Raw genomic sequence first — 12476 nt, forward strand, 5'->3', positions numbered from 1 at the left:
CCTCTACACTGTCCCATCAAACACTCCCAGGGCAGGTACAGGGTTAGATACAGAGTAAAGCTCCCTCTACACTGTCCCATCAAACACTCCCAGGGCAGGTACAGGGTTAGATACAGAGTAAAGCTCCCTCTACACTGTCCCATCAAACACTCCCAGGGCAGGTACAGGGTTAGATACAGAGTAAAGCTCCCTCTACACTGTCCCATCAAACACTCCCGGGGCAGGTACAGGGTTAGATACAGAGTAAAGCTCCCTCTACACTGTCCCATCAAACACTCCCAGGGCAGGTACAGGGTTAGATACAGAGTAAAGCTCCCTCTACACTGTCCCATCAAACACTCCCGGGGCAGGTACAGGGTTAGATACAGAGTAAAGCTCCCTCTACACTGTCCCATCAAACACTCCCAGGGCAGGTACAGGGTTAGATACAGAGTAAAGCTCCCTCTACACTGTCCCATCAAACACTCCCAGGGCAGGTACAGGGTTAGATACAGAGTAAAGCTCCCTCTACACTGTCCCATCAAACACTCCCAGGGCAGGTACAGGGTTAGATACAGAGTAAAGCTCCCTCCACTGCCTAACGATCCGCCTCATTCCCCCCGATTCGGTGATGATATCGGTGTACCGGTTTTGACATTTTGTGAGCTCATTTGACGAGGATTGCTCCAGCCAGTCGAGGAGTAGATTTCCATTCTCTGTCCAGGGTTTGTTTGAACCCATGTCTCAGAGGAAAAGGTGCAGCAATTAAACTCACTGCATCCCCCAGTGTATCCAGTGCAGGAGCTTCCATTGGCTGGTTTCAGACTGCCTGTGGGTTGCTCAGAGTGATATTTTACACCCAACCTCGAGTAGTTTTTAACTCTGACTCTTACTGGGGCAAGGAAGGAGGAGACTGGGGGGAAGAAGGGAGAAAGAAATTCCAGTGAGGCTGACTCCGCCTCCCCCAGCTCCGAGTCCTCCTCAGTTGCACCATCTCCTCCGCTGACCAGCTCCCTCGGCCCATTGGTCAGGAGGTGACCGCCTGCAGCTCAAGATGAGCGGGTGACCACTCAGGTACATCACACGGGCCCAGCGACTCGATTCAATCAGGGACAGCTTCAAATCTGTCAGGTGGGATGTGGTGAGAAATTAGGGCATTGAGTGATTCCAACGCTGGGACACGTAGCCTGAAATAGCCAGGACTGTCAGCAGGGGGCAGTGCTGCTCCTCTTCATTCCTGCTCATGGCCAGAGGCCGACTCCGGACATCGACACTGGTCAGGCAGCGGGTTCTGCACCACTGGAGTTTATCAGGTGAAGTGTCATCAGCCCCGCGACTGACTCCCAGTGGGAGCCAACTGATCCCCATTTTTCTCACTTCGCCAGGATTCAGAAACACTGCAGTTCTAAACCTCCACCACAAGATGGCAGCAGCGTCCCAGATATACCACAATGCAACATTCTGCGCTCATCAAAAGGGAGGGAGACTCGGACCAACATCGAGCCCCCAGAATAGAATTAATCACTCCCGGGGCAGGTACAGAGTTAGATACAGAGTAAAGCTCCCTCTACACTGTCCCATCAAACACTCCCGGGGCAGGTACAGGGTTAGATACAGAGTAAAGCTCCCTCTACACTGTCCCATCAAACACTCCCGGGGCAGGTACAGGGTTAGATACAGAGTAAAGCTCCCTCTACACTGTCCCATCAAACACTCCCAGGGCAGGTACAGCACGGGTTAGATACAGAGTAAAGCTCCCTCTACACTGTCCCATCAAACACTCCCAGGGCAGGTACAGGGTTAGATACAGAGTAAAGCTCCCTCTACACTGTCCCATCAAACACTCCCAGGGCAGGTACAGGGTTAGATACAGAGTAAAGCTCCCTCTACACTGTCCCATCAAACACTCCCAGGGCAGGTACAGGGTTAGATACAGAGTAAAGCTCCCTCTACACTGTCCCGTCAAACACTCCCAGGGCAGGTACAGGGTTAGATACAGAGTAAAGCTCCCTCTACACTGTCCCATCCAACACTCCCAGGGCAGGTACAGAGTTAGATACAGAGTAAAGCTCCCTCTACACTGTCCCGTCAAACACTCCCAGGGCAGGTACAGAGTTAGATACAGAGTAAAGCTCCCTCTACACTGTCCCATCAAACACTCCCAGGGCAGGTACAGAGTTAGATACAGAGTAAAGCTCCCTCGACACTGTCCCATCAAACACTCCCAGGGCAGGTACAGAGTTAGATACAGAGTAAAGCTCCCTCTACACTGTCCCATCAAACACTCCCAGGGCAGGTACAGAGTTAGATACAGAGTAAAGCTCCCTCTACACTGTCCCGTCAAACACTCCCAGGGCAGGTACAGAGTTAGATACAGAGTAAAGCTCCCTCTACACTGTCCCATCAAACACTCCCAGGGTAGGTACAGAGTTAGATACAGAGTAAAGCTCCCTCTACACAGTCCCATCAAACACTCCCAGGGCAGGTACAGAGTTAGATACAGAGTAAAGCTCCCTCTACACTGTCCCATCAAACACTCCCAGGGCAGGTACAGGGTTAGATACAGAGTAAAGCTCCCTCTACACTGTCCCATCAAACACTCCCAGGGCAGGTACAGCACGGGTTAGATACAGAGTAAAGCTCCCTCTACACTGTCCCATCAAACACTCCCAGGGCAGGTACAGGGTTAGATACAGAGTAAAGCTCCCTCTACACTGTCCCATCAAACACTCCCAGGGCAGGTACAGGGTTAGATACAGAGTAAAGCTCCCTCTACACCGTCCCATCAAACACTCCCAGGGCAGGTACAGAGTTAGATACAGAGTAAAGCTCCCTCTACACTGTCCCATCAAACACTACCAGGGCAGGTACAGGGTTAGATTCAGAGTAAAGCTCCCTCTGCACTGTCCCATCAAACACTCCCAGGGCAGGTACAGGGTTAGATACAGAGTAAAGCTCCCTCTACACTGTCCCATCAAACACTCCCAGGTCAGGTACAGGGTGAGATACAGAGTAAAGCTCCCTCTACACTGTCCCATCAAACACTCCCAGGGCAGGTACAGGGTTAGATACAGAGTAAAGCTCCCTCTACACTGTCCCATCAAACACTCCCAGGGCAGGTACAGGGTTCGATACAGAGTAAAGCTCCCTCAACACTGTCACATCAAACACTCCCAGGGCAGGTACAGAGTTAGATACAGAGTAAAGCTCCCTCTACACTGTCCCGTCAAACACTCCCAGGGCAGGTACAGAGTTAGATACAGAGTAAAGCTCCCTCTACACTGTCCCATCAAACACTCCCAGGGCAGGTACAGAGTTAGATACAGAGTAAAGCTCCCTCTACACTGTCCCGTCAAACACTCCCAGGGCAGGTACAGAGTTAGATACAGAGTAAAGCTCCCTCTACACTGTCCCATCAAACACTCCCAGGGCAGGTACAGAGTTAGATACAGAGTAAAGCTCCCTCTACACTGTCCCGTCAAACACTCCCAGGGCAGGTACAGAGTTAGATACAGAGTAAAGCTCCCTCTGCACTGTCCCATCAAACACTCCCAGGGCAGGTACAGAGTTAGATACAGAGTAAAGCTCCCTCTACACTGTCCCATCAAACACTCCCAGGGCAGGTACAGAGTTAGATACAGAGTAAAGCTCCCTCTACACTGTCCCATCAAACACTCCCAGGGCAGGTACAGAGTTAGATACAGAGTAAAGCTCCCTCGACACTGTCCCGTCAAACACTCCCAGGGCAGGAACAGAGTTAGATACAGAGTAAAGCTCCCTCTACACTGTCCCATCAAACACTCCCAGGGTAGGTACAGAGTTAGATACAGAGTAAAGCTCCCTCTACACTGTCCCATCAAACACTCCCAGGGCAGGTACAGAGTTAGATATAGAGTAAAGCTCCCTCTACACTGTCCCATCAAACACTCCCAGGGCAGGTACAGAGTTAGATACAGAGTAAAGCTCCCTCTACACTGTCCCATCAAACACTCCCAGGGCAGGTACAGGGTTAGATACAGAGTAAAGCTCCCTCGACACTGTCCCATCAAACACTCCCAGGGCAGGTACAGAGTTAGATACAGAGTAAAGCTCCCTCGACACTGTCCCGTCAAACACTCCCAGGGCAGGTACAGCACGGGTTAGATACAGAGTAAAGCTCCCTCTACACTGTCCCATCAAACACTCCCAGGGCAGGTACAGAGTTCGATACAGCGTAAAGCTCCCTCTACACTGTCCCGTCAAACACTCCCAGGGCAGGTACAGAGTTAGATACAGAGTAAAGCTCCCTCTACACTGTCCCATCAAACACTCCCAGGGCAGGTACAGAGTTAGATACAGAGTAAAGCTCCCTCTACACTGTCCCGTCAAACACTCCCAGGGCAGGTACAGCACGGGTTAGATACAGAGTAAAGCTCCCTCTACACTGTCCCATCAAACACTCCCAGGGCAGGTACAGAGTTAGATACAGAGTAAAGCTCCCTCTACACTGTCCCGTCAAACACTCCCAGGGCAGGTACAGCACGGGTTAGATACAGAGTAAAGCTCCCTCTACACTGTCCCATCAAACACTCCCAGGGCAGGTACAGAGTTCGATACAGAGTAAAGCTCCCTCAACACTGTCCCATCAAACACTCCCAGGGCAGGTACAGAGTTAGATACAGAGTAAAGCTCCCTCTACACTGTCCCGTCAAACACTCCCAGGGCAGGTACAGAGTTAGATACAGAGTAAAGCTCCCTCTACACTGTCCCATCAAACACTCCCAGGGCAGGTACAGAGTTAGATACAGAGTAAAGCTCCCTCTACACTGTCCCGTCAAACACTCCCAGGGCAGGTACAGAGTTAGATACAGAGTAAAGCTCCCTCTACACTGTCCCATCAAACACTCCCAGGGCAGGTACAGAGTTAGATACAGAGTAAAGCTCCCTCTACACTGTCCCGTCAAACACTCCCAGGGCAGGTACAGAGTTAGATACAGAGTAAAGCTCCCTCTACACTGTCCCATCAAACACTCCCAGGGCAGGTACAGGGTTAGATACAGAGTAAAGCTCCCTCTGCACTGTCCCATCAAACACTCCCAGGGCAGGTACAGAGTTAGATACAGAGTAAAGCTCCCTCGACACTGTCCCATCAAACACTCCCAGGGCAGGTACAGAGTTAGATACAGAGTAAAGCTCCCTTTACACTGTCCCATCAAACACTCCCAGGGCAGGTACAGAGTTAGATACAGAGTAAAGCTCCCTCTACACTGTCCCATCAAACACTCCCAGGGCAGGTACAGAGTTAGATACAGAGTAAAGCTCCCTCTACACTGTCCCATCAAACACTCCCAGGGCAGGTACAGGGTTAGATACAGAGTGAAGCTCCCTCTACACTGTCCCATCAAACACTCCCAGGGCAGGTACAGAGTTAGATACAGAGTAAAGCTCCCTCGACACTGTCCCGTCAAACACTCCCAGGGCAGGAACAGAGTTAGATACAGAGTAAAGCTCCCTCTACACTGTCCCATCAAACACTCCCAGGGTAGGTACAGAGTTAGATACAGAGTAAAGCTCCCTCTACACTGTCCCATCAAACACTCCCAGGGCAGGTACAGAGTTAGATACAGAGTAAAGCTCCCTCTACACTGTCCCATCAAACACTCCCAGGGCAGGTACAGGGTTAGATACAGAGTAAAGCTCCATCTACACTGTCCCATCAAACACTCCCAGGGCAGGTACAGCACGGGTTAGATACAGAGTAAAGCTCCCTCTACACTGTCCCATCAAACACTCCCAGGGCAGGTACAGAGTTAGATACAGAGTAAAGCTCCCTCTACACTGTCCCATCAAACACTCCCAGGGCAGGTACAGAGTTAGATACAGAGTAAAGCTCCCTCTACACTGTCCCATCAAACACTCCCAGGGCAGGTACAGAGTTAGATACAGAGTAAAGCTCCCTCTACACTGTCCCGTCAAACACTCCCAGGGCAGGTACAGAGTTAGATACAGAGTAAAGCTCGCTCTGCACTGTCCCATCAAACACTCCCAGGGCAGGTACAGAGTTAGATACAGAGTAAAGCTCCCTCGACACTGTCCCGTCAAACACTCCCAGGGCAGGTACAGAGTTAGATACAGAGTAAAGCTCCCTCTACACTGTCCCATCAAACACTCCCAGGGCAGGTACAGAGTTAGATACAGAGTAAAGCTCCCTCTACACTGTCCCATCAAACACTCCCAGGGCAGGTACAGGGTTAGATACAGAGTAAAGCTCCCTCTACACTGTCCCATCAAACACTCCCAGGGCAGGTACAGCACGGGTTAGATACAGAGTAAAGCTCCCTCTACACTGTCCCATCAAACACTCCCAGGGCAGGTACAGGGTTAGATACAGAGTAAAGCTCCCTCTACACCGTCCCATCAAACACTCCCAGGGCAGGTACAGAGTTAGATACAGAGTAAAGCTCCCTCTACACTGTCCCATCAAACACTCCCAGGGCAGGTACAGGGTTAGATACAGAGTAAAGCTCCCTCTACACCGTCCCATCAAACACTCCCAGGGCAGGTACAGGGTTAGATTCAGAGTAAAGCTCCCTCTGCACTGTCCCATCAAACACTCCCAGGGCAGGTACAGGGTTAGATACAGAGTAAAGCTCCCTCTACACTGTCCCATCAAACACTCCCAGGTCAGGTACAGGGTGAGATACAGAGTAAAGCTCCCTCTACACTGTCCCATCAAACACTCCCAGGGCAGGTACAGGGTTAGATACAGAGTAAAGCTCCCTCTACACTGTCCCATCAAACACTCCCAGGGCAGGTACAGGGTTAGATACAGAGTAAAGCTCCCTCTACACTGTCCCATCAAACACTCCCAGGGCAGGTACAGCACGGGTTAGATACAGAGTAAAGCTCCCTCTACACTGTCCCATCAAACACTCCCAGGGCAGGTACAGAGTTCGATACAGAGTAAAGCTCCCTCAACACTGTCACATCAAACACTCCCAGGGCAGGTACAGAGTTAGATACAGAGTAAAGCTCCCTCTACACTGTCCCGTCAAACACTCCCAGGGCAGGTACAGAGTTAGATACAGAGTAAAGCTCCCTCTACACTGTCCCATCAAACACTCCCAGGGCAGGTACAGAGTTAGATACAGAGTAAAGCTCCCTCTACACTGTCCCGTCAAACACTCCCAGGGCAGGTACAGAGTTAGATACAGAGTAAAGCTCCCTCTACACTGTCCCATCAAACACTCCCAGGGCAGGTACAGAGTTAGATACAGAGTAAAGCTCCCTCTACACTGTCCCGTCAAACACTCCCAGGGCAGGTACAGAGTTAGATACAGAGTAAAGCTCCCTCTGCACTGTCCCATCAAACACTCCCAGGGCAGGTACAGAGTTAGATACAGAGTAAAGCTCCCTCTACACTGTCCCATCAAACACTCCCAGGGCAGGTACAGAGTTAGATACAGAGTAAAGCTCCCTCTACACTGTCCCATCAAACACTCCCAGGGCAGGTACAGAGTTAGATACAGAGTAAAGCTCCCTCGACACTGTCCCGTCAAACACTCCCAGGGCAGGAACAGAGTTAGATACAGAGTAAAGCTCCCTCTACACTGTCCCATCAAACACTCCCAGGGTAGGTACAGAGTTAGATACAGAGTAAAGCTCCCTCTACACTGTCCCATCAAACACTCCCAGGACAGGTACAGAGTTAGATACAGAGTAAAGCTCCCTCTACACTGTCCCATCAAACACTCCCAGGGCAGGTACAGAGTTAGATACAGAGTAAAGCTCCCTCTACACTGTCCCATCAAACACTCCCAGGGCAGGTACAGAGTTAGATACAGAGTAAAGCTCCCTCGACACTGTCCCATCAAACACTCCCAGGGCAGGTACAGAGTTAGATACAGAGTAAAGCTCCCTCGACACTGTCCCGTCAAACACTCCCAGGGCAGGTACAGCACGGGTTAGATACAGAGTAAAGCTCCCTCTACACTGTCCCATCAAACACTCCCAGGGCAGGTACAGAGTTCGATACAGCGTAAAGCTCCCTCTACACTGTCCCGTCAAACACTCCCAGGGCAGGTACAGAGTTAGATACAGAGTAAAGCTCCCTCTACACTGTCCCATCAAACACTCCCAGGGCAGGTACAGAGTTCGATACAGAGTAAAGCTCCCTCAACACTGTCCCATCAAACACTCCCAGGGCAGGTACAGAGTTAGATACAGAGTAAAGCTCCCTCTACACTGTCCCGTCAAACACTCCCAGGGCAGGTACAGAGTTAGATACAGAGTAAAGCTCCCTCTACACTGTCCCATCAAACACTCCCAGGGCAGGTACAGAGTTAGATACAGAGTAAAGCTCCCTCTACACTGTCCCGTCAAACACTCCCAGGGCAGGTACAGAGTTAGATACAGAGTAAAGCTCCCTCTACACTGTCCCATCAAACACTCCCAGGGCAGGTACAGAGTTAGATACAGAGTAAAGCTCCCTCTACACTGTCCCGTCAAACACTCCCAGGGCAGGTACAGCACGGGTTAGATACAGAGTAAAGCTCCCTCTACACTGTCCCATCAAACACTCCCAGGGCAGGTACAGGGTTAGATACAGAGTAAAGCTCCCTCTGCACTGTCCTATCAAACACTCCCAGGGCAGGTACAGAGTTAGATACAGAGTAAAGCTCCCTCGACACTGTCCCATCAAACACTCCCAGGGCAGGTACAGAGTTAGATACAGAGTAAAGCTCCCTTTACACTGTCCCATCAAACACTCCCAGGGCAGGTACAGAGTTAGATACAGAGTAAAGCTCCCTCTACAATGTCCCATCAAACACTCCCAGGGCAGGTACAGAGTTAGATACAGAGTAAAGCTCCCTCTACACTGTCCCATCAAACACTCCCAGGGCAGGTACAGGGTTAGATACAGAGTGAAGCTCCCTCTACACTGTCCCATCAAACACTCCCAGGGCAGGTACAGAGTTAGATACAGAGTAAAGCTCCCTCGACACTGTCCCGTCAAACACTCCCAGGGCAGGAACAGAGTTAGATACAGAGTAAAGCTCCCTCTACACTGTCCCATCAAACACTCCCAGGGTAGGTACAGAGTTAGATACAGAGTAAAGCTCCCTCTACACTGTCCCATCAAACACTCCCAGGGCAGGTACAGAGTTAGATACAGAGTAAAGCTCCCTCTACACTGTCCCATCAAACACTCCCAGGGCAGGTACAGGGTTAGATACAGAGTAAAGCTCCATCTACACTGTCCCATCAAACACTCCCAGGGCAGGTACAGCACGGGTTAGATACAGAGTAAAGCTCCCTCTACACTGTCCCATCAAACACTCCCAGGGCAGGTACAGAGTTAGATACAGAGTAAAGCTCCCTCTACACTGTCCCATCAAACACTCCCAGGGCAGGTACAGAGTTAGATACAGAGTAAAGCTCCCTCTACACTGTCCCATCAAACACTCCCAGGGCAGGTACAGAGTTAGATACAGAGTAAAGCTCCCTCTACACTGTCCCGTCAAACACTCCCAGGGCAGGTACAGAGTTAGATACAGAGTAAAGCTCCCTCTGCACTGTCCCATCAAACACTCCCAGGGCAGGTACAGAGTTAGATACAGAGTAAAGCTCCCTCTACACTGTCCCATCAAACACTCCCAGGGCAGGTACAGAGTTAGATACAGAGTAAAGCTCCCTCTACACTGTCCCATCAAACACTCCCAGGGCAGGTACAGGGTTAGATACAGAGTAAAGCTCCCTCTGCACTGTCCCATCAAACACTCCCAGGGCAGGTATAGAGTTAGATACAGAGTAAAGCTCCCTCTACACTGTCCCATCAAACACTCCCAGGGCAGGTACAGAGTTAGATACAGAGTAAAGCTCCCTCTACACTGTCCCATCAAACACTCCCAGGGCAGGTACAGAGTTAGATACAGAGTAAAGCTCCCTCTACACTGTCCCATCAAACACTCCCAGGGCAGGTACAGAGTTAGATACAGAGTAAAGCTCCCTCTACACTGTCCCATCAAACACTCCCAGGGCAGGTACAGAGTTAGATACAGAGTAAAGCTCCCTCTACACTGTCCCATCAAACACTCCCAGGGCAGGTACAGAGTTAGATACAGAGTAAAGCTCCCTCGACACTGTCCCGTCAAACACTCCCAGGGCAGGTACAGAGTTAGATACAGAGTAAAGCTCCCTCTACACTGTCCCATCAAACACTCCCAGGGCAGGTACAGAGTTAGATACAGAGTAAAGCTCCCTCTACACTGTCCCATCAAACACTCCCAGGGCAGGTACAGAGTTAGATACAGAGTAAAGCTCCCTCTACACTGTCCCATCAAACACTCCCAGGGCAGGTACAGAGTTAGATACAGAGTAAAGCTCCCTCTGCACTGTCCCATCAAACACTCCCAGGGCAGATACAGCACGGGTTAGATACAGAGTAAAGCTCCCTCTACACTGTCCCATCAAACACTCCCAGGGCAGGTACAGGGTTAGATACAGAGTAAAGCTCCCTCTACACTGTCCCATCAAACACTCCCAGGGCAGGTACAGGGTTAGATACAGAGTAAAGCTCCCTCTACACCGTCCCATCAAACACTCCCAGGGCAGGTACAGAGTTAGATACAGAGTAAAGCTCCCTCTATACTGTCCCATCAAACACTCCCAGGGCAGGTATAGGGTTAGATACAGAGTAAAGCTTCCTCTACACTGTCCCATCAAACACTCCCAGGGCAGGTACAGCACGGGTTAGATACAGAGTAAAGCTCCCTCTACACTGTCCCATCAAACACTCCCAGGGCGGGTACAGCACGGGTTAGATACAGAGTAAAGCTCCCTCTGCACTGTCCCATCAAACACTCCCAGGACAGGTACAGGGTTAGATACAGAGTAAAGCTCCCTCTACACCGTCCCATCAAACACTCCCAGGGCAGGTACAGAGTTAGATACAGAGTAAAGCTCCCTCTATACTGTCCCATCAAACACTCCCAGGGCAGGTATAGGGTTAGATACAGAGTAAAGCTTCCTCTACACTGTCCCATCAAACACTCCCAGGGCAGGTACAGCACGGGTTAGATACAGAGTAAAGCTCCCTCTACACTGTCCCATCAAACACTCCCAGGGCGGGTACAGCACGGGTTAGATACAGAGTAAAGCTCCCTCTACACTGTCCCATCAAACACTCCCAGGACAGGTACAGGGTTAGATACAGAGTAAAGCTCCCTCTACACTATCCCATCAAATACTTTAGGGCTTTGAGCCATTGGGTCATCTGGTGGATGAGCTGTACATTGTCACTCGGTCTCTCTGGCAGGGGTGGTGGGCACAGATATCAACAGGGGATAGATATTTGGGGCCTTGGCTTATCTTGATTTCTTTTAACCCTAACCCTCCATTACGATAGATATTTGAATTTCCCTGGACCACCTTCTCCCACACAACTGACCAACGCTGGAAGGGGATTGGAGCAAGTGAAACGATCAGTGTCTCTTCTGCAACTGACACACAGTATCCAGAGGTCAGAGGTCACTCCACCGACCCCCCCCCCATCCCCCGCCAACTCCCACCCCCACCGTCCCTGATCGGTTTACGTGGGGAGCACTTACTGGATCCAAGTACGGGATTCCCAGATCACTGCCGACTGACAGGAGAATCTCCTTCTCCAGCTGATATCGCTCCATGTAGGAAACAAGCTCCTGGGAACAGCAGAGAGACAGATCAGTAACCACTACCCCAAATATCACAACCTTCCTCTGCTAGTGTCAGCCGGGGCTCAGTGGGCAGCACTCTCACCTCTGAGTCAGAAGGTCATAGGTTCAAATCCCACTCCAAAGACTTAAGCATGTCATCGAGTGCTGCACTGTCAGAGGTGCCGTCTCTCGGATGAGACATTAAACCAAAAAAGGATAGAACAGGGTACTTTCTAAATGGTAAAAAGTTAAAAACAGTGGATGTCCAAAGGGACTTAGGGGTTCAGGTACATAGATCATTGAAGTGTCATGAACAGGTGCAGAAAATAATCAAGAAGGCAAATGGAATGCTGGACTTTATATCTAGAGGACTAGAGTACAAGGGGGCAGAAGTTATGCTGCAACTGTACAAAACCCTGGTTAGACTGCACCTGGAGTACTGTGAGCAGTTCTGGGCACCGCACCTTCGGAAGGACATATTGGCCTTGGAGGGAGTGCAGCGTAGGTTTACTAGAATGATACCCGGACTTCAAGGGTTAAGTTACGAGGAGAGATTGCACAAATTGGGGTTGTATTCTCTGGAGTTTCGAAGGTTAAGGGGTGAGCTGATCGAAGTTTATAAGATATTAAGGGGAACGGATAGGGTGGATAGAGAGAAACTATTTCCGCTGGTTGGGGATTCTAGGAGTGGGGGGCACAGTCTAAAAATTAGAGCCAGACCTTTCAGGAGTGAGATTAGAAAACATTTCTACACACAAAGGGTGGTAGAAGTTTGGAACTCTCTTCCGCAAATGGCAATTGATACTAGCTCAATTGCTAAATTTA

The 12476-nt window shown here is 50.4% G+C and overlaps 1 protein-coding gene across 1 annotated transcript in view; it reads right to left on the reverse strand.

Moving 5' to 3' along the window:
• Positions 1–12476, reverse strand: part of p3h2 (prolyl 3-hydroxylase 2) — a 145119-nt gene that overhangs the window by 30476 nt on the left and 102167 nt on the right. The window contains exon 6 of the mRNA XM_067994842.1: positions 11568–11657. Within this exon, the coding sequence (XP_067850943.1) occupies positions 11568–11657 (90 nt within the window). The remainder of the gene's footprint in view (positions 1–11567; positions 11658–12476) is intronic.

The sequence above is a fragment of the Heptranchias perlo genome, chromosome 13, assembly GCF_035084215.1.
Source record: "Heptranchias perlo isolate sHepPer1 chromosome 13, sHepPer1.hap1, whole genome shotgun sequence".
NCBI classification, from domain to species: domain Eukaryota; kingdom Metazoa; phylum Chordata; class Chondrichthyes; order Hexanchiformes; family Hexanchidae; genus Heptranchias; species Heptranchias perlo.